The sequence below is a fragment of the Bos grunniens genome, chromosome 13, assembly GCF_055505025.1.
Source record: "Bos grunniens cultivar Pamir isolate PY7600 chromosome 13, Bosgru_T2T1.0, whole genome shotgun sequence".
NCBI lineage: Eukaryota > Metazoa > Chordata > Mammalia > Artiodactyla > Bovidae > Bos > Bos grunniens.
In genome coordinates, this window is record NC_141177.1 from 65,060,438 (window position 1) to 65,080,837 (window position 20,400).

At 43.3% G+C, this 20,400-nt stretch overlaps 1 protein-coding gene across 42 annotated transcripts in view; it reads right to left on the minus strand.

Moving 5' to 3' along the window:
- The window catches only part of PARD3 (par-3 family cell polarity regulator), a 579,141-nt gene that overhangs the window by 550,327 nt on the left and 8,414 nt on the right, over window positions 1-20,400 (minus strand). For 19 of the 42 annotated variants that reach the window (XM_086334638.1, XM_086334637.1, XM_086334640.1 and 16 more), the window contains exon 1: window positions 8,789-8,920. The exons of 22 other annotated variants lie outside the window; for them this stretch is intronic. Coding sequence is in view for 1 of the 20 variants with exons in the window: in XM_086334605.1 (XP_086190731.1) it covers window positions 622-696 (75 nt within the window). In the remaining 19 variants the exon portion in view is untranslated. Of the gene's footprint in view, window positions 1-621; window positions 8,017-8,788; window positions 8,921-20,400 lie in introns of those variants that run through there. One more of the 42 variants, XM_086334605.1, reaches the window with a different exon arrangement.

Genomic DNA, 20,400 nt, shown 5'->3' on the forward strand with positions numbered 1-20,400 from the left:
CCCAGAAACAGAACACCCCTTCTTTTCTCCTGCCGTAGATTTTACAGAAGTGGTATCCTTCTTTTAAAAATGAAAAAGGAGAGAGCTGCAATTCAAAATGCTGTTATTTTTCTGTTCTCCTTCTCTGGGTAAAACAGGACTTCTAAACTAACAAAGAACAATCATTCGTGCAGGTGAGAAATACAATACACTGTAATAAGGAAATACTGAAAATCAACCCCTAGGATGCCACACAGTAAAAGGAGCTGAAGTTCAATGTTACGGCTAAATTGCAAGATATTTCACACAGCTGTGAGGGGAAACATAAAAGCGACTGGGGATTTCCTGTATTTGAAGGGAAGTACTTCCGTTTACTCTGTACTTTTCTTGAACTTGGTGGGGCAGATGCCTCTCCCATCCCAGGCTTCCCAGTCCCAGCACAGCATCCAAGTGAAGCTCTGCCCCTTCGGGGACCGGGGGCACCCCCCGCCCAGCTCCCTGAGTGCCTGCATCTGCAGAGGCCCACAGGAGCATCAACCTAGGAATCTGGGTGGCACCACGAGGCTGCCCAGCTACAGACGCTGTGGGTCGGGGCAGAACGCCCCCTGCAGAGGCAGCTGTGCTACTCACTCCCCCTCTGACCTCGGGCTCAGGATGAGCTGCGGTGCTTCGCTGGGGAGACTGGTATTTCCTGTCTGCTCTCCAGTCACTTCCCATTCTTTTTTATTGGTTTCTGGTGGTTTCCACATTGGGCGGGGGTGAGGCGGGGGAAAAAAAAGTGGGGGGAGGGAAATAAAGAGGCCCACCAGATTTTGGCTTTCTTTCACAGCTAGTACTTGATGCAAAAGGAAAACTGGTAGGTGAAGACCCCTAAAACCAAGAGCCTACAACAGAATGTTTAAACAAAGTTAGATCTGATTCTCTACATTGATCATGCCTTTTCCTATAAGACATTTAACTTTAGTTCTTTGAATAAACAAGGCTTTCTGGGAGTAAAAGTAGGACAGAAATTAATGATTTCTCAGCACAGTCCATACTCCGTGTATAAAACACACAAAGCATCACCCCTGGCCTGGAGCTCACGGTTCTGTGGAGGAAAGAGGGCTCCTGAACCCAGGGGAGCACACGAGCTGCTCTGAACACCTAGGACCGAATTACACGGTCCCAGCAAGACAGCAGTAAGGATGATTTTTAACTTATTAGAAAAACAGAACTTTATGATTAATGGAATTCTCTCTTCACAGTGCTTAAGCACTCTAAAAGGTGATACCTAAATCTGGCACCTATGAGAAATTGTGAAATGTTTGCCACACTTTTTAGATATTTTTAACTTGTAAAACGCAGAGTAAGGGAATACACTTTAACTCCACTATTTACCACATAACTGTCCTTCAAATATCATCCTAACTTGCTTCTGGACCCAACTGCATCCTAGCAGAAGTCTCCTACAAATTGCAGAGGCCCGATTTAAGGTCAGGGTGTAACCCAAGCCCACTCTGATCAAGCAGCTTGAGAAGACCCGCCCATCTGAAGATCCTGAGAGGGCCTAGGGGAGGAGAGGCAACACCCAGCTCCTTCACTGGGTGCTGGAGATATTTAGAAAGGCTGCGATGGAGTCTGGAATCCCCAGTACCCTCTGAGGTACTCAGCCAACACTGGGGCACAGAGAAAGGTCTTCTTTGAGGAGCTCCATCTTCCATAATCTCCAGAGTTGAGATGAGCTCTACATCTGTTCTTTAAAACTAACTGCAATTCTCACAATGATGTCCACATACCTAAGAGCTGGCCACTCCACTTCCAGATACTCAGATCTTCAGTACTAGCAGTTATGCCCCAAACACTTCAGTCCTGCCACTTTTACCCAATGACTTACACACAAAGGTTTCCTCCTACATGCCAACTATATTCCAAGAAGGACTTACAGTAAGTATTTTTTTAAACTTTTTATATTGGAGTATAGATGACTAACAATGTGTTAGTTTCAGGTGTACAGCAAAGTGATTCTGTTATACATATGTGTGCATGCTCAGTCACTTCAGTTGTGCTCTTTGCAACCCTATGGACTATAGCCCACCATGCTCCTCTGTCCACTGGAGTCTCCAGGCAAGAATACTAGAGAAGGTAGCTATGCCCTCCTCCAGGGGTTCTTCCCAACACAGGGACTGAACCCCCAACTCCTGCATTGCAGGTGGATTCTTTACCACTGAGCCACCAGGGAAGCCCTCAGTTATACATATACATTTCAATTTTTTTTTTTTACTAGGTTTTACTAGGTTTTAGGTTATTACAGCGGAGAAGGCAATGGCACCGCACTCCAGTACTCTTGCCTGGAAAATCCCATGGGTGGAGGAGCCTGGTAGGCTGCAGTTCATGGGGTCGCTAAGAGTCGGACATGACTGAGCGACTTCACTTTCACTTTTCACTTTCATGCATTGGAGAAGGAAATGGCAACCCACTCCAGTGTTCTTGCCTGGAGAATCCCAGGGACGGGGGAGCCTGGTGGGCTGCCGTCTGTGGGGTCACACACAGTTGGACACGACTGAAGTGACTTAGCAGCAGCAGCAGGTTATTACAGAGTACTGAGCAGAGATCCCTGTGCTATACAGTAGGTCCTTGTTGGTTATCTATTTTAAATATAGAAGCTTTTACATTTAAACTTTAGCTTAAAACATTTTTTAAATACCATTTTTATCAATGTGCTGAAATTGAAACCTTGATTGGGTCAAGTTGAATTTATTTTCATCCAAGGGACAATAGTAAAACGCATTAATCTGGGTCTGATGTGACTCCCACCTAGAAATTTTGGTTTCTAAATATTTTCTGTAAGGTACATTTATTTGAACTTTCAGATATTTGATTTCAGTTTTAATGTGGAATAATTGCCTCAGGGTGTATACTATTTGAGACTATAATAAGTCCTCTAGCCCATTTAAGAAGAGAAGGAAATGGCAACCCACTCCAGTATTCTTGCCTAGAGAATCCCAGGGACAGGGGAGCCTGGTGGGCTGCTATCTATGGGGTCCACAGAGTCGGACACGACTGAAGCGACGCAGCAGCAACAGTAGCAGCAGCACATTTAAAATAAAAAGAGTATATAGTTTTCATTTATCACAAATATATATAACCACATTATAAAAATTTTAGAATAAAAAAAGGGAAAACCACCCTATTTCATCACTCTAAAACAAATACTGCTGTTGGTCTAGTATGTTTCCAAATCATCCAATGCCTTCCTTTAACTATTTGCAAGCAAACTCTGTATAAAATATGCATCTTATAAGTGGTTTCTGAAACAGCTACAGTTTTTATAACCGTCATTCTAATATTTAAAGTAGGCAATAAATAAATAAAAATTAAATAAAACACTAGTTCCCTGCAAGACGGCCAGAGAAAACAACTCAAGAGTCTTAGGATGTTTTCTTTGTCCTAAGAAGATCTGAATAACAAAAGAGCAAGTGTAAGTGGAGATGAGCATTCTCCTGGTATTTTCAAATATTTTTTTTAAAAGATTTTCTTCCCTTTTCTTTTCCTATGTCTCTATCTAACCTTGTGGAACTGGAAATGTATCTTGAACTTTCCCACACATGAACATAACTGTTCATGGGCACTGAAACCCTCTTAATCAATGCATTTCAGTAGTAATAATTCCTAGTATTTATTCTTCTCAATCTTCACCTCAACATCCTCTTTGAAAAACTGGTGCCAGAAATCCAATCACCAACTAAGCTTCTTCACTGCCCTAAAACTATTGGAAATGGTTTAAGTGGATATTGGAGTTTATTTAAATTCATTTATGGGAATATTAAAGTGCTTCATACTAGAAAATAATTGCTAGAGCTTCATAAAAATGTCACTAATCATTCAGTCCACACAGTGAAGCTACCTGGAACATTAGGTGACACTTTTACTTAAATACACAAAAGAAAAATGATTTCATACTTTTAAAAATGAATGGTTTTAGCGGATATATGAATACTTGTAACTGATTAATGGTTTTGTACAGCAAAAACTAACAACATTGTAAAGCAATTATCCTCCAACCAAAAAAAAAAAAAAGTTTAATAAATGTTTTTTCTAACGTCAAATGACCTCAACCTCCCAAACTAGCACAAGTATCACATAGTCATATTTTGAAAGCCAGACATCTAAATCTATGATTTAACAGTTTTCTTCTTATTTCCTTAACTTTGCACTTTGAAATTCACACTCCAGTAGCAGCTTGGGATGAGACTTCCCCAGTGGTTCAGTGTGAGGAATCCACCTGCAATGCAGGAGTCGGAGGAGACGCAGATTCAATCTTTGGGTCAGGAAAATCCCCTGGAAGAGGAAATGGCAACCCACTCCAGTATTCTTGCCTGGAGAATCCCCATGGACAGAGGAACCCAGTGGCCTACAGTCCTTAGGGTTGCAAAGAGTCAGACACGACTAAAGCGACTTAGCACGCATGCACGCAGCAGCTTGGGGTAACCCAACCGACTTTTTCTGGCAACGATTTTTTAATTCTGGCCAAAGTTTTGACCCATAATCACTGAACTGAATGTAGCCAAGTGATGCTAGAGCATTGATTGTATGCTGGAAGAGCCCAAGTCAACACACAACACTCCAACGGTCTGAGTGATGTGAGTCTCATGAGGGAAGGGCAAGTGGGCTCTGACAGTCTGAAAGGCACTAGAACCACCACCCCCTGGGAGGACTGGCCACCAGTTTTATGAATGGCAGTTGGAAGTAACTAGAGTCAGAGGCATCCTGTTATATCTGGGGATTAGAAAGGAACAGAGGTGCCTGCCAGTGTCTAATGGTATAGGAGAGCCACACACAGATTCCTATCCCATTCAAGTAACAAGCCCAAAAGATCCACTTAAAATCTACCCATTTCTGACACTCACTGCCTTGTTAGAAACTTAAAAATGGGCTTTAGGATTTTATGTCTATTTCTTTTTCCAATATGTACATATAGATTTGCTTTCAGAAGTCCAAAGATGTCATGCAGACTTCAGTGAAAATGTGACTGCTGTGCATCATTATATCAGGAGAATCAAACACCCGGAAGTGGGACACACAGCTTCAAGGCTTGTAAAGAGTTCTCCAAAGCAATTAATCTAAAAACTAGCACCACATCCAGTTCAGAGTCAAGTAGCTGGAAAACTACTGGGTGTTTGCCAACTTTTCTCAGTCCTAGGAAATTTAACAAAAATCCTCATAGATCTATGATGCACCTCACGAATACAAAGATAAAGCCCAGTTCACGTGAACACTACTAAGGTAGTACAGATCCAAACCCAGTAGATAACAAGGACACACCCTTTCCATATCAGGGGAGCTGGGACACACTTAAAAGAATGAAACAAGTATGATTCCAACAGCAGAATCTGAACAAAAGATGGAATGTTGATCACATAACACCTCAGTGAGGTGAGCGGGCTTAGAGCTGTCATGGAAATGCTAAGACCAGATGTGCTTTACAATTCACTAAGGTCTGGGAGCATGTAAGCTGGACAAACTATGGTGAAGATATGGAATGTTTCTGTATCTCAGGCAAGATGGAAGAAATCCTAGAAAACCATAATGGCAAAGGAAATGTTTTAAGTCTTAAAGTGGAAAACAGACACTGTACAGTCATAACCCTGTCAGACTAGCAGGAAAGTTGTGGAAAATGTCATTCCACACCCAAAGCACAGGGCAGAGGGGCACCGTACTGCACTGATGAAGCACCGCGGCATCCCTAAAATGCAGGGGGTCCATGTGGACAGGTGGGAGATGCTCTAGACACGGGGACACCTTTGCATTTTATGCCCAGAGCATCCTCAGGAAAAAAAAAAGCTATTTTTTTCTGTTTGTTAATATTAAACTTTGGTTGTCAAACTGTTTTACACAGCATCCCAGTTCAGAAAAGCACTTGTGCCTCTTCCTGAAAGACAAGCTGATACAGTTACCATTCATCTCCGAAGTCACTGTCTTGCTCTAGTAACAAGGAAGAATCTAAATGCTGCACATTAGATCAGCCATCTTCTCCACAACAACCAAGCACCAGATGCCTGCACTGGACGAGCTCAAGGTCACACCCTTTACATATGTGTCTCTCTTTAATCTTCAAAGAGAAGGTACAGACGTATTACAGCCCAGCTAACAGATGATCAAAATGAGGCTGCGGACTTCATTCCTGGGCCCAGGGGCTCACAGCTGTGAGTGTGGTGTACCACCTACTAAGCCCGAGGTCTCCCCAGAGGAGGCAGGAAGAACCTCCCAGGCCAGCCAAGCAAACACTGGTGCAACTTCTGGAAAGCAAACTGGCAAAATGCGTAAACTGAGAGCCTTAAAAAAAGTTCATGACTTCCTCACCCCAAAAAAAATTATACACCCAATTTAAATAAATAATCCAAACCACTGACCAAATTTTATGCACCAGGATTGTTACAATATTTTTAAATGGTGAAAAATGGGGCAACAAATTTCCAACAATAGGCAAATATGTATATATTCACACAGTGAAACACTATATAGCCTTTAAATTTTGTTATGACAATTTTTAAAAGACATGAGAAAGACTGGAGGGGACCATGTTCAGTCCCTAGTCAGGGAACTAAGATCCTGCATGCCACACAACAAGGCCAAAAACAAAAAAAGAAAAAGACATGGGAAGATGTAAACATATCAAGTAAACAAAGTCGGAACAATCATACATCGTGATTTCAACTTATTTTTAAAAAGCATCTGTATTTATATACACACAAACATACAGAAATTCAGACTGAAAGTACTCGAATTTTAGATTATTCTGGGTGGTAAGACTGTAGGTGAGGTAATTTGCTCTACAAAAACATCTGTACATTGCAAACTCCCTATAATAAGTATTTATGTTCTTGTAATTAATGCAAACAAACATTTTTCAAGAAAGCATTCATCACACCTCTCAAACCAGCAACTCTGAAGAAGAATTCAGTGTTCACAGATGCTTCAGAGAGATTTCATCTGCACAGGCAGACTGTCTCAAACTCTCTGCAGCTTTGGATTGGGATAAAACTTCTCAAATTCCTGGTTAATTATTGATGAATGTGGAAATTGCCTCATTTATTAAACACTTATGTGCTTCCAAAGGCAAAGCAACACATTTTGAGGCTTGTAATCTGGTGTGAGCAAGCAGTTTCTAGTCTGTAATAGGATTACTCGTGGCGTTCTCATTCAAAGGACAAAATCCAATAAAATAAATTGTAGAGTGTGTTTGTTTAAGTAAAACACTTGTGCATTGTCTTCCACTTCCTCTGCCAGCTCTAATTTACCAATCAGTCAGATCCCCAAAGAGGCAGGCACAACAATGATGCTGATGCATAAACGAGGTGGGGAAGATGCTGAAATGACTTTACGGGTGCACCGAGCACCCACGCAGATGAGCAGAGAGGCAGAGGGGGCCTCGGAGGCTCTGCCCTGTGTGGAACTGGCATTCATGCAACACAGCACTTGTAAGTAAATGAGAAGTTTGCAAATGAAGCAGGGAAAATCAAGTTACAACTGAGCTAATACAAACTGAGGGGAGGGGTGGGGTATGAAGCTTTTTGTGAATTGTTTTCTAAATATTTCGGCAATGTACCCCAGTATAAATGGATTTTAAAAAGATTTAATGAGCCATACAAAAACTGACTGCATTTCTTTAATCCATGGAATTACATGAGAGGTATTTATTCCCGGGAAGACAAAAAAAAAAAAGCCCGTCTATGACCGTGAAATAAATCCCAAGTCTCTGGCCAAAGAACTCACACAGTGCAGTAACCACCTTCCACCCCAGCCTCTCACACAGACACACATACATGATGCACCCACACTCTGGTTGATAGTTTAAGAGCATCACAGAATAGACAATCACCCCACTGGGAGAAAAAGAAACCAAACTGAAGGCCTAGAAAGATTGAAGGCTGGAAGAGAAGGGGATGACAGAGGATGAGATGGTTGGATGGCATCGCTGACTCGATAGACATGAGTCTGAGCAAGCTCCGGGAGTTGGTGAAGGACAGGGAAGCCTGGTGGGCTGCAGTCCATGGGGTCACAAAGAGTCGGACACAACTGAGCGACTGAACTGAACTCTCCTATACAACGTTCCATCATCTAACTGCTCCAACCCATCATTTCACTGTCCCTGACCCATTGTTACCAAAACACCAGTCCATGGGCCCAATGCACAGCGAGGCCAAACACCACCAAGTGGTCAGAGTTTGGAGCAAAGAAAGGTTTACTTCAGGGTCACGCAAGGAGATGAGTGGCTCATGCCTTCAAAAACCCCAAACTCCCCCAAGAACTCTCAGCAAAGCCCTTTCCTAGAGAAGGAAAGGGAAGGGCGAGCGAGTTGTTGCAAACGTCTTGGTGGCAGAGCCTGTGTTCCTGAGGCCAGGTCACACAAAGTAAGGGAACGATGCTCCTCTAAACCTCCACCAACTGAATGTTATTCTCTGTTCTAACAAGAAAGGACACGGTCCCTAGGCACAACCATCACCTCCGAGGTCCAGTCCTGGCTGAGATGAGCAGATCTCAGCTGGCGGCTCCCTCAGGGCCAGGTCCCCAGACCCTCTCCAGCCATCATCACTGAGAGAGCAAGGGCACAGGATCCAACCAGTCCTCAGGCTCTTCAGGCCACCCACACAACGGTGGGAGGAAGAGCAGGTCCCACAGATGGCGACCCATACCATGAGGTTGCAGAGGTGGGGATGGGGGAGAGGGTCATCACCACCTCAAGGCCTAGGCACAGCTAGTGGGTGGCCTTAGTGAGGGCTCTGGAGCCTGCAGGACATGGCCCCAGCCTGTTCCCTGGGCCCCAGCTCACCTGTTGGTTTGAGGCCTGGTAAGCTGGAGAGCCCGGGGGAGAAGGCCAGGATCTGCCTCTTACTTCTCTCTCTGCCTGATGACCACCACTCTACAGGAAGTTGACTGAACGCCTCACTAATGGGCCCTCACTGACCGTTGGTTGCTTGTGGGTGGGGCCTAACACCAACCAATGGCTGAGCAAGACTACTAACGGTCCCTCACTGACAACTGGTTGCTTGTGGGTGGGGTCTAGCACCAACCAATGGCTGAGCGGGACCTCTACCAGTCACTCATTGACAGTTGGTTGCTTGGGGGAGGGGCCCACAGCTGTGCCAATCAATGGCTGAGCCGGACCACTAACAGTCATGCAGTAATGGGGTACAGGTTAATGGCAGCACAGCAATGGCCAGTGCTAAGGTCTGTGCCCAGCCATGCTCTATTACACCATCATCTAACGGCCCCTGATCCATCATCTAACTGCCCTACTGTCTAACTGCTCCGATCCATCGGGATGCAGCCACAGCATTCTGGAAGGTGCGTTTGCACCACTCACTCTGCATGGACTTCCTGCTCTGCCCAACCCTGGGGCTAAGGAGATGGGTGATAATAGAACAGAGTCCAAAGGGTCTTGCCAATCCTCTGAGGTAAGAAGAGATGAACATTTCAAATACCCGGCTAAGGCTACCAGTTCACTTTCCTCCCTCGATTCAAAAATGGTCATTAATCAAGCAGCACCTGTTCCCTGTCTCTTGACGCTTCACAGACTCCACTCCTCAGCACAGCAAATGCAAAAAAAAACCCTTAATGTTCATTCAGGTTTAAAGCTGTGCTGTGCTTAGTCGCTCAGTCAAGTCCCACTCCTTGCGATCCCATGGACTGTAGCCCGCCAAGCTCTTCTGTCCATGAGGTTCTCCAGGCAAGAATACTGGAGTAGGTAACCTATCCCTTCTCCAGGGGAATCTTTCCTGGAATCAAACCGGGGTCTCCTGCATTGCAGGCAGATTCTTTACCAGCTGAGCTACCAGGGAAGCCCCGATAAAAGACACAGACACGTAAAAAAGTGGCTCCTCACTGCCAGAGGAGTATTTCTTAATCAATTCCAAGCATTAGTCATAGCTGCGGTGCAGTTTCCAAGGACACTGTTTTTCCACTAAGGACATACCTCCCCCTCTTTTAGCCACTTTATGGAAAAGTTATCCACCCCCTGGAACGTGTGTATCCACCCACAATCTTTACAGCGACATCTGAGTGCAGTAAATCCAACATGTCAAGCCACAGTTGTCAGCAGGGGAAGCTGGACAGTACCAAGGATTCCCAGTGGAGAACCAGCACCATGCTGCAGAAGGAACATTCAAAAGGTCCTTCTTGATGATATCAGCACACTGTCTCCTAAAAATTCCTTCATGCATGCTCAGTCACTTAGCCATGTCTCTTTGCAACTCATGGACTGTAGCCCACTAGGTTCCTCTGTTCCCAGGTAAGGATACTGGAGTGGGTTGCCATTTCCTTTTCCAGGGGATCATCCCAACCCAGAGATTGAACCCACGTCTCCTGTGTCTCCTGCATTGGCAGGCAGATTCTTATCACTGAGCCACCTGGGAAGCCCCTTAAAAGTTCATCCTCTTCTAATTATTTACAACTAATAAAACACGTGATAACACAGTCGAAATTATTGGGGTAACTTCCTTTCAAAAATAAAATGTTTGTGTTAGCGACGCTTTATATCCCTATAACCGGATGTGTCTATTTTTGGATCTCTCTAGTTTGTGGGTGGGGAGGAGCAGAGGGTACCTTTTGGGCCACACCTGGGTCTGTGGCATAGATGACCCTGAGTGGTTTAGGCAATGGCACATGGTGCCAGGCAAGGAGAAACAGAGACTGGGGCAGAGCCTTGAATCCTCCCTGGGAGGGTGGGAAGAAGACTGTCCTGGGGGCAACAGGAAAGCCCTGAATCTATCTGAACATAAAGGCACAGCTCTGTCAACAACACAGAGGAAAGAATGGGAGAACCCAAGTGAGAAGAGAAATGAGGGCAATAGGATTCCAGGCTAGGGAACCAGGAAACAGCACAGCTTTGGGGAAATGTAAGAGTCCATTCTATTAAGATGGGCAGGTGAAGAGAGGTGGTGGGAGTCAAGGGGAAAGGCTGATACAGGTTGTTTTTGCCTGGAAGCCCTGCCAAGCTTCATGGACTTTTCTGAGCTGGAGAGTGTTGTGACGGAAGCTGTCCTTGGGGACTTTCCCTGCTGGGAATATGCAGGGTGGGTTACTGCACACTTGGCGGGGGAGGGGTGGTGGTGGTGAGGGGGTCATGAACCAGGAGATGCCCTTAACAAGTAGTGACTAGAGAATTTTATTCCCAAAGCCTGATACCTGTCAATTACATGTAAAGCGTTTCATTTTAAGTAAAACTGAATGAATGCAACCAGCACCACATTTAGAGCATTACAGTGGAGCAGGATATTACCCAAAAGTAAGGCACTAAATAGCATGGTGAACTTAACATATGGTTAAACTACTCCCAGAAAACTCCATTGAATTACCCATAAGCACCAGGGGATGCTCCCACAATGAGAGGGCTTGGGAATGGACACCACACAGGGGACAAGGTTCTCCCACTTCCAAAGCCACCCTCCATCCACAGCACACACTCATGAGAGAGCAGCTGCCTTCACCAGGCCTTCTGCCTATCTCTGCTGAACCCACAGAATTTAACTCATTATAGTGAAACACCCCAGTGATGCAATATCCATAAGCTTCTACCGCCCCCCTCAAAAAAATCCACATTAGAAAAATAATTGACTCTTCTTTAAACTTGACACTGGTTTTGGCAGGAAACATATAATTCAAAATACTACCAGATGTTCAAAAGTCCATCTCCAGCATCTTCCAGAATCCCCTCTAAAAAAGGTAAACCCATACTCCAGTTCTAATTAGTACATGGAACATTGGAAGAGCTGCATTCTGAACACTGTTGCTTAGCAGACTGATGGAATTACTTCATTTCCTCATCGGTACATGAACTTGAAGATACATGACTAATTTACCTCAGGAGACATTCCAGTAAAGGAATCCTGAGCGGCGCAGCCACTTTGAACCTCTCAGAGGAGATGCCATGTAAACCCAAGGTGTTATTATTTTTATCTCTTTCTGCTGTACAGCCTGGGAAAGCTGACAGATCTCTGGACTCATGAATTAGGAACCCCAATGACTTCTTAGATTTGTCAGCATTGACAGTTCAGGATATACACTTTATTACTGTGCCCAGACCAAGAAAAGGAGAACTTTACAACATGACACAGAACAATTAAAAGACTGAATGTTTTATATTATCTGCAATACACACACACACATACACACACACACACCCCTCTACAGTGACAGCAAAATAAAGATGCTCACAAGTTCCTGGACTCTCATGGCTTTGAGAAGTGCAGCCAGCATCCCCTGCCTTGGAATCTCTGCTGTTTAGTGACTGGTTTGGCACAGAGAATATAAGGTTAGTGATTCTGTGCTGGCTTCCATATTAGGGTCTTTATAAAGTGACAGCTTCCTCTTCTGACTCATAGGACACCCTCTCCAGGAGCCCTGAGACCTCCATGCTGGAGATGCAAAAACTAGGTGCCCTGGTCAACAGTCCCAGTGAAGCCCAAGCTTCTACCAACCCCACCAGCACCAAACATGTGAATGAATGCAGCCATCTAGGACCTTCCAGACCAGGTCACCTGCCAGCTGAATATCCCCAAGTAACTCCAAATGAAGCAGAAGAATCACCCAGCTGAGCCCTGAACAAATTCTGACCCACTACATCATAAGATATAATTAGTTATTGATTTAAGCCATTAAGTTCTGAGTAGTTTGTTAAGCAGCAATACCTAAACATACATAAATTTTCAAACAACATTTTCACTAATCAACTCATGGTTAAGTGCTATTTGAAACTGCCAAATAAGAAAAAATTCTCACAAGGGCAGTGCTCCCAAACACGTTACACCTTTAACTAAAGTAATTTCTAACAGGTCTGTAAGTAAGTTCTTACAGCTACAGTACCTTTGAAGACACTGTTTTAAATATTGCACTTTGCATCTCTGAAATCTCCCTTGAGGAAAGCATGTCCTGTCTTTATCATCTCTGGCTGGTGAGCCCTGTACTGGGTCTTCCTGGCACTATGACTGGAGTTGGGGGGTGGGCAAGGAGTGGCAGGAAGCCCCATCCCATGTGCAAACTTTCCAAATGAAGGTCGGTTGGCAAATCCATGTGAAGAAAGACAGCTGGTCATCTGTCCTTTTTCCTACTTCAAGTAACAAAGGAAATGTATAAAAATGTAGGGATAGTATAAGGAGCTACAATGCCAGGAAAAGCAAAGACTACAATGCCATTTGTTGTTGTCGTCTTTGTTGTGTGCACCACTAAGTCGTGTCCGACTCTTTGCGACCCCATGGACTGTAGCATGTCATGTTCCTCTGCCCTTTACTATCTCCTGGAGTTAGCTAAGATTCATGTCCACTGAGTTGGTGATGAATATCTAACTATCTCATTCTCTGTCACTCTCTTCTCCTTTTGCCTTCAATCTTTCCCAACATCGGGGTCTTTTCTAATGAGTTGGCTCTTCGCGTCGGGTGGCCAAAGTGTTGGAGTTTCAGCTTCAGCATCCGTCCTTCCAATGAATATTCAGGGTTGATTTTCTATGGGATCAACTGGTTTGATCTCCCTGCAGTCCAAGGGACTCTCAAGAGTCTACTCCAACACCACAATTTGAAGGCATCAATTCTTCATTGCTCAGCCTTCTTAATGGTCCAACTCTCACATTCATACATGACTACTGGAAAAACCATAGCTTTGACTATACGCACCTTTGTTGGCAAAGTGATGTCTTTGCTTTTTAAATACACTGTCTAGATATGTCATAGCTTTCCTTCCAAGGAGCAAACGTCTTTTCATTTCATGCCCAAGTTAATAAAATGGACCCAGGTGGCAGGCTTCAGGTCCCCGAGGCCTCAGGCCAGAGGCACCTGTTGCCCTTGCTCCCTGGTGTGGGGGTGGGGACTGTCTGACTGGAACATTCCAACAAGCTGAGAGTGGATGTGTGTGATAGGAATGCCCTTTGGCCTGGTGAGGGTGTGCCTTCTCCTACATAGGCAGGCACAGCCACAAACAAGCCTGAAGAGAAGCTCTAGCAAAAGGAGTGCTCAGTCCACTGCTCACAAGCCTGCTTTACCCAGAACCAAAAGTCTTAGCTGTCCTGTCACTACACATCACAAACACCAAGAGGACAGCACATGACTTGCACCAAATCTCATGTGTTTGACTCAGTATGACCTTTCCTTTCCCCCCTTATTTCTATCTCTTGGGCTGTCAGTTTTACTGCTCCTCTGAACCTTTTAAGCCATTTCTGTCATTAAACTCAGACTAGATGTTCTTAAGAGTTAACAGCTGAAACCTCAGGAATACCTAGTACCGATGCTGTCAACTGCATCCACAAATACAACTCAAAATTAATTAACAGGCAGGAGAAGAGAGTGATTTCATTTTGAAAAAGAATAGATTCTTGTATATTTATACCTTGAATCACTTTTGCTGTACACTAGAAACTAACACAAAACTGTCAGTCAACTGTGAGTTCAGTCGCTCAGCCTTGTCCGACTCTTTGCAACCCCATGGACTGCAGCACATCAGGCTTCCCTGTCCATCACCAACTCCTGGAGCTTGCGCAAACTCATGCCCATCGAGCCGGTGATGCCATCCAACCATCTCATCCTCTGTCAACCCCTTCTCCTCCTGCCTTCAATCCTTTCCCAGCATCAGGGTCTTTTCAAATGAGTCAGTTCTTCACATCAGGTCAATCAACTATACTCCAATATAAAATAGAAAAATTTTAAGGGGGGGAGTGACCAACCTCAAAAGTCAGAAATGAAAATGTACAGATGGAGCCATTGTCACTTAAGTGACCAGCCTGTGAGCACCCTGGCTCATCCTCTCAACTTATGTTCTGGAAATTTCCATGTTTAGCTACAAGGCGGCAGGTCCCAGGTCACATAACACAACAACCCCTAAGGGCCTGGAAGCTGCTCTAAACCAGTGGTTCTTCACCCTGGAAGCACAGAGAAATCCTGGAGGAGCAATACCAGTATCCACTCCCACCCGGAGACCTGATTCCCTTGGTTCGTGGGGAGCCTGAGCATCCAGTTCTTAAAACCCTTTCAGATGTTCCTACCTGCAGCCAGAGTTGAGAGCAACTGCTCTGAATCATCTGTTGTTGTTTTAGTCAATAAGTTGTGGCCAACTCTTTGCAATCCCATGGATTATAGACAGCCAGGCTCCTCTTTCCATGGGATTCTCTAGGCAAGAACAGCAGAGTGGGTTGCCATTTCCTCCTCCAGGGGATCTACCTGACCCAGGGATCAAACTCGAGTCTCCTTCATTGGTAGACAGGTTCTTTATCACTGAACCACCAGGGAAGCCCCTGGAATCACCTGAGTGAGTGAAAGTCTCTCAGTCGTGTCTGACTCTGTGACCCCATGGACTGTAGCCTGCCAGGCTCCCTGTCCATGGAATTTTCCAGGTCACAATACTGGAGAGGGTACCCATTTGGATTCTTTACCAGCTGAGCTATCAGGGAAGCTTAGAATCATCTGAGGATCTGACTAAAACGCAGATTTTGAGAGCATCTCTCAGGGATGGGGTCCATGATTCTCCATTCCTAACAATCTTCCAAGCAAAGCCAGCACTGCTGACCCATAGACCACACCTGAGCAGCAAGGGGCTTCGACGTCTAGCCTCCCTGAACCAGCCAGCTCCATCATCCCAAATGTGCACTTCTTCCCTTCACTCATGAGCCACTAGATGAAACCTAGATCAGAAAAGAACTTGTCTTCTCCAATGGGTGCTGTTCATTCTTTCCTGTAGAACAATACAGGCTCTCCAGCCAGAGGGGTCACATCAGATGTACAACTGTTTGCCACCTTCTTAATCTTCTTTAGCCCAAGCGTCCTCACCCATAAACTCAGAGTTGCCTCCCTACCACTCCATGGGTTTACTGAGCATGAGCCCAGACTTAGGGCCTGATGTTACAAAATGCCCCCAGAGTGCTAACCATGCCTGTTGATAATAGGCGTTATCACTGCTACTCTTTACCTGATACCACTGTGTCCTGCTTACCCTCCTACCTGTCAGAAACTCCTCAACTAACTGGGACTGAGATGTGATGGGTATCACTGTTAAAAGTACTTTCTCAACAGCTCCCCAATGTGACAGGCAGATACATAATGCCCTTGATACAGCACCTCTTGTGCAAGAGCTTTCTATCATCCATTCTGACCTAAAAAGGTTATTGACACCAAAAGACTGACCTGAAAATACCACTCCCCTGATTCTATAAAGGAGGCGGCTTCCCTCCTCATAGGTGGAAAAACAGCCCAGGACCAAAAACTCTTCTGCTTTAGACTAAAACTCCACTCCAATCACCCATCAGAACAGATCTGTCTAAAATGCTCCCAAGTCAAAGAGTACAATTTAAGTGTTCCCAGAGAACATAAAGAAATACTCAAGATGAGATGAACGCGTTAATTAACTCAATGGGAGGAAGTCTGCACAATGTACAGGTGTATCAAATAACGGTGCACACTTTTAAATATCTTACAATTTTATTTGTCAATTACACCTCAATAAAGCTGGGGAGAAAAAAACTCCCCCAGAGCTATTTCTCTACAGTTTTGTTATAAAATTCTGGGGTATTCTGGAAAGGTTCTGAAAGCACTATTTATCACTTTCATTACAAAGCACAAAAACACAGGAAATTGTGAATGGAAATGATATATATAAATTCCAATCAACAGTGTTGCTGTATCTCTTTTTAGGCCTTGTGTGAATCAAAAGCTTTGGATTTCAAATGCACTCACCTGACACAATGTGTATAAACAAATATGGAAGGAATCAAAGTCAAAATATGAATGCTGCACAACTAGATAAGCTTTATTATTTTAATCACTACCTAGCAACTTCCCTAAAGACATATGCAGAGAGGGAGGAAGCTTGAATTAATAAGGTGTTTAAAGTCCTCAAAGAGAGGAAGACAACTCTCAATACTGTGAAAGGGAAAAGGTAAGTAAGAAGTGGTCCTCTTGGGCATGAACTCAGTTGAGTTTTGATGAGTTGGCAAGTCTGGCATTTTAGCACAGCCCCACCCAGAACCCTGAGGAAGCCTCTCAGGCACCACTCCTGGTTCAGAATGATAAATAGGTCAACTCTTGGGCGAAGTCTTCAGGGGATTGGCATTGGGTGCCTTAAGCTGAACTAAAGTATTAAAAGTTGTATCAATCTGTCAACCCTTACAACTATCTACCCAAGCAAAAGATGTTTGGTGTGCATTTACTGCTGATTTAGCTGCCCCAAATCACCATCTTAAAGATACAGAAAAGAGTGAAGAAGTGTTACGGGCATGTGAATTATAGAGGCCTATTGAATAAAGGATGAGAGGGGTCACAAAACTGTCAACCTTCCCATTTTTTTTATAACTCAGATTATCTCTTTGTGCTCCAGTGTACTCTCAGAACTACTAGTTAATAAATGCTAAAGGTCTTTAAAACAGCTGTCTTAAAGATCTTTAGGATTTTTTAAATATCAATAGTATTTACAATTCTAGTTTTACTCTTTCCAACTTTCAAAAGATTTCTTTAATGGAATAATGTGTAACCAGTGCCTTTTAAAATATTGTAAATATAGCAAAGTAAAGTCCCATAATCTCCATTCATCTAGCAGTATGGCAGCTGCAATTATTTTAGAAAATAAGAAGGGCTAATAGGACTTCCCTGGTGGTCCAGTGGTTAAGAATCTGCATGCCACTTCAGGGGACAGGAGTTCAATCCTGGTCCAGGTGGATCCCATATGCCACAGAGCAACTAAGCTCGAGTGCAGCTGCCGAAACCCACTCACCCTAGAGCCTGAGCTCTGCAACAAGTCACCGAAATGAGAAGCCCGAGCACCACAACAAGTAGCCCCAGCTTGCCTCAACTTGAGCAAGTCCATGGGGAGCAATGAAGACCCAGCACAGCCAAAAATAGATAAAGTTAAAAAAAAAAAAAGAAAAGGCTAATAACAGAAAAAGCTACAGTTAGGATAAACACACTTCTTGATCTGTAAAAGAATCAGCTACTGGATTATTAGAACATTTTTTTCCCCCTATTTCCAACTGATTTAGTAAAAGTACCAAAACTGGAATACTAAATACTGGAATTTCTATAGTACTTTTAAGAAGAAAGTGCTAACTCTTTGACAAACCATCTTGAAAAATGACAACTAGAATTATAAATCAAATAAAAATCAAGTTGATTTTATGAATTAGCCATTAAAAGTGTGTCTAATTTCTGTGTGAAACTTGAAGGAAAGGAAAAGATATAAAATTGACTAAGAGTCTATAACATGGCAGTGGAATTATCTATAATAAATCCCTTGATCTCTATGACTGCTAACTAAAGAAAATACTCCCAAATTGCAGATGAGAAAACTGCGGCTCAGACAGCTGGTGAGACTTATCGAAGTTCAAAACTACCATGGCCAAAACCAAAAACGACGAAAGATATTCCTCTATGGACATCTTTGGAGCATCTATAACAATGTCACTGGGATTTTATTTCTCAAACAACAAAATACTTTCAAGACTTTTAAAGGGAGAACTCTTTTTTCCCCCGAAATATTCAATAGTCCACATCTAGAGCAGTTCTAAGGAAGATGAGAAGAAACAATTTAGAAGCATTTATTCAAGTGAGCCTTAATCACTTGTGACCATTCTTAGCAAGAGCGAAAGAACAGTATAGCTCTCAAAATCTCTGTTTTCCTTCCTGCAAGGCCTTTCTATAACATTCTCTCTTTAAACGTTCACAACAATCCCATGAAGGACATGGATCCTAGGCTGACAGAGGTTACCGTTCTTGCTTTCTGATACACAAATGACGTAATCTGTTCTTCTGAATCCTGGCCCAGACTGTGTCATACTGATGTGCTTGCCTCCTAGAAGGAGAAAAACAAAAAAACATCCACCACCAAACTTTCCACCTCCAGCTAATTGTGTTTTACCAAACATCTGTGTTTTTAAAAAGTGGGTCATGAAATACAAAAGATAAAACTGACTCCACTATAAAAAATTCAGGGTTTTATTAGCTTTCCAGGTTTCCTTGAAAAAAAAATTCCCAATAGTATATGCCTTCATAATTTAAAATATGACTCATTTCATATTCCTCAGGCAGTACCAATGCAGAAATGCCACCACCTTCCAGATGCAGTTGTTTAAGTAGTTATCAACCCAAATGAGGCACTTTCATGTAGCAATCCCCTTGATTTATCTGAAAGGTTTTTTCCCAGATCTCTAACAAAACAATAAAAATACCAAATCCTACATTCAGCTTTCATGGATTTAGAGATTAGTCATATCCTGTATGGTGGCTCACCAGGAACCAATAACATGCACATCTCCCCTCCTTCTTCTGCAGGTGCTGCTGGCTGGAATGAGAGAATCTCAGGTTAGACTATACCCCTGTTGGGCAGGAATCTGGCTAAGTAGTATTCACATATGACTTTGCACAACAGGTTTCAGAATTATAAATGGTGTATCTTAAAAGCCTTCCTGTGTTCCCTGGGAAATGGATTATTTTTTAATTCTGGATTCAATATTAGATTTGGAAAAAATTAAATCACGAACATGAAAAAATATTTCCCAGTTTTTATTGTATACTGCAAAGAACTAGAACAAAATAGCCCATTCTCATCTCAACCACTTACACAGAAACAGCCTTTCTGTGTTTTTCATCTGTTAATACCACATTGTTTTAGTATTTAGGAACCCTAGGTTTTTTTTATATATAGTGAGTTGTTTTCTAAAATAAACAGAGAAGGAAAGATTGCTTTGTATAATAGAATATCTCAAAGAGGTCTTTTCAGATACATAAATCCTATCATACAGGGATGCAGTACAAAAACAAGAAAAACTACACACCAGGAAAAAATAAACCTGAGTTCCAAAAACTTGCCTTATCATTTCTGAATATTAAAGAACATTAAAAGTAGGGACCAGTCATCTCTAAAACCCCTTAAATTGATATCACCATAAAAATACCAAATTCATGAATACATTTGTGCATGTATGTGTATACACATGCCATACATTTAGAACCATGCAGAATCATACCTTTAGTAACACTTCACAAAGGACACAGTCTTATTAAGTTACTTCTGAGCATGTAATTTATTTTTAAGAGATATTTATCTTGGGACAGTAAGGAATTCTGAGGGACAGTCCAAGCAAAATACATCCTAACTTTCAAACAGCATATGTCTGACCTGCGGGTCAAGCCCATCATTTCAAAGTAAAGGAAGCAAAACATTCTCACAGGGAGGGTCGGAGGAGTTGAGATCTACTCTGTTCGCACCTCTGAAAAGCCTCTCATGCCTGATGGTCCCACAGGCACAACCACCAACCACGCAGACTCAGGGTGGCTGTTGCCCAGGGGGCCAGAAAGCAGAAGCCAGCCCAGAACTTCTGAGTATAGGGAGATGAAGATGGGAAAACTGATGCGCACAGAGCTTGTGAGATCTGCCAAAGCTCAAACCCAAAAACTGGAAAAGTTCTTCCATGATGGA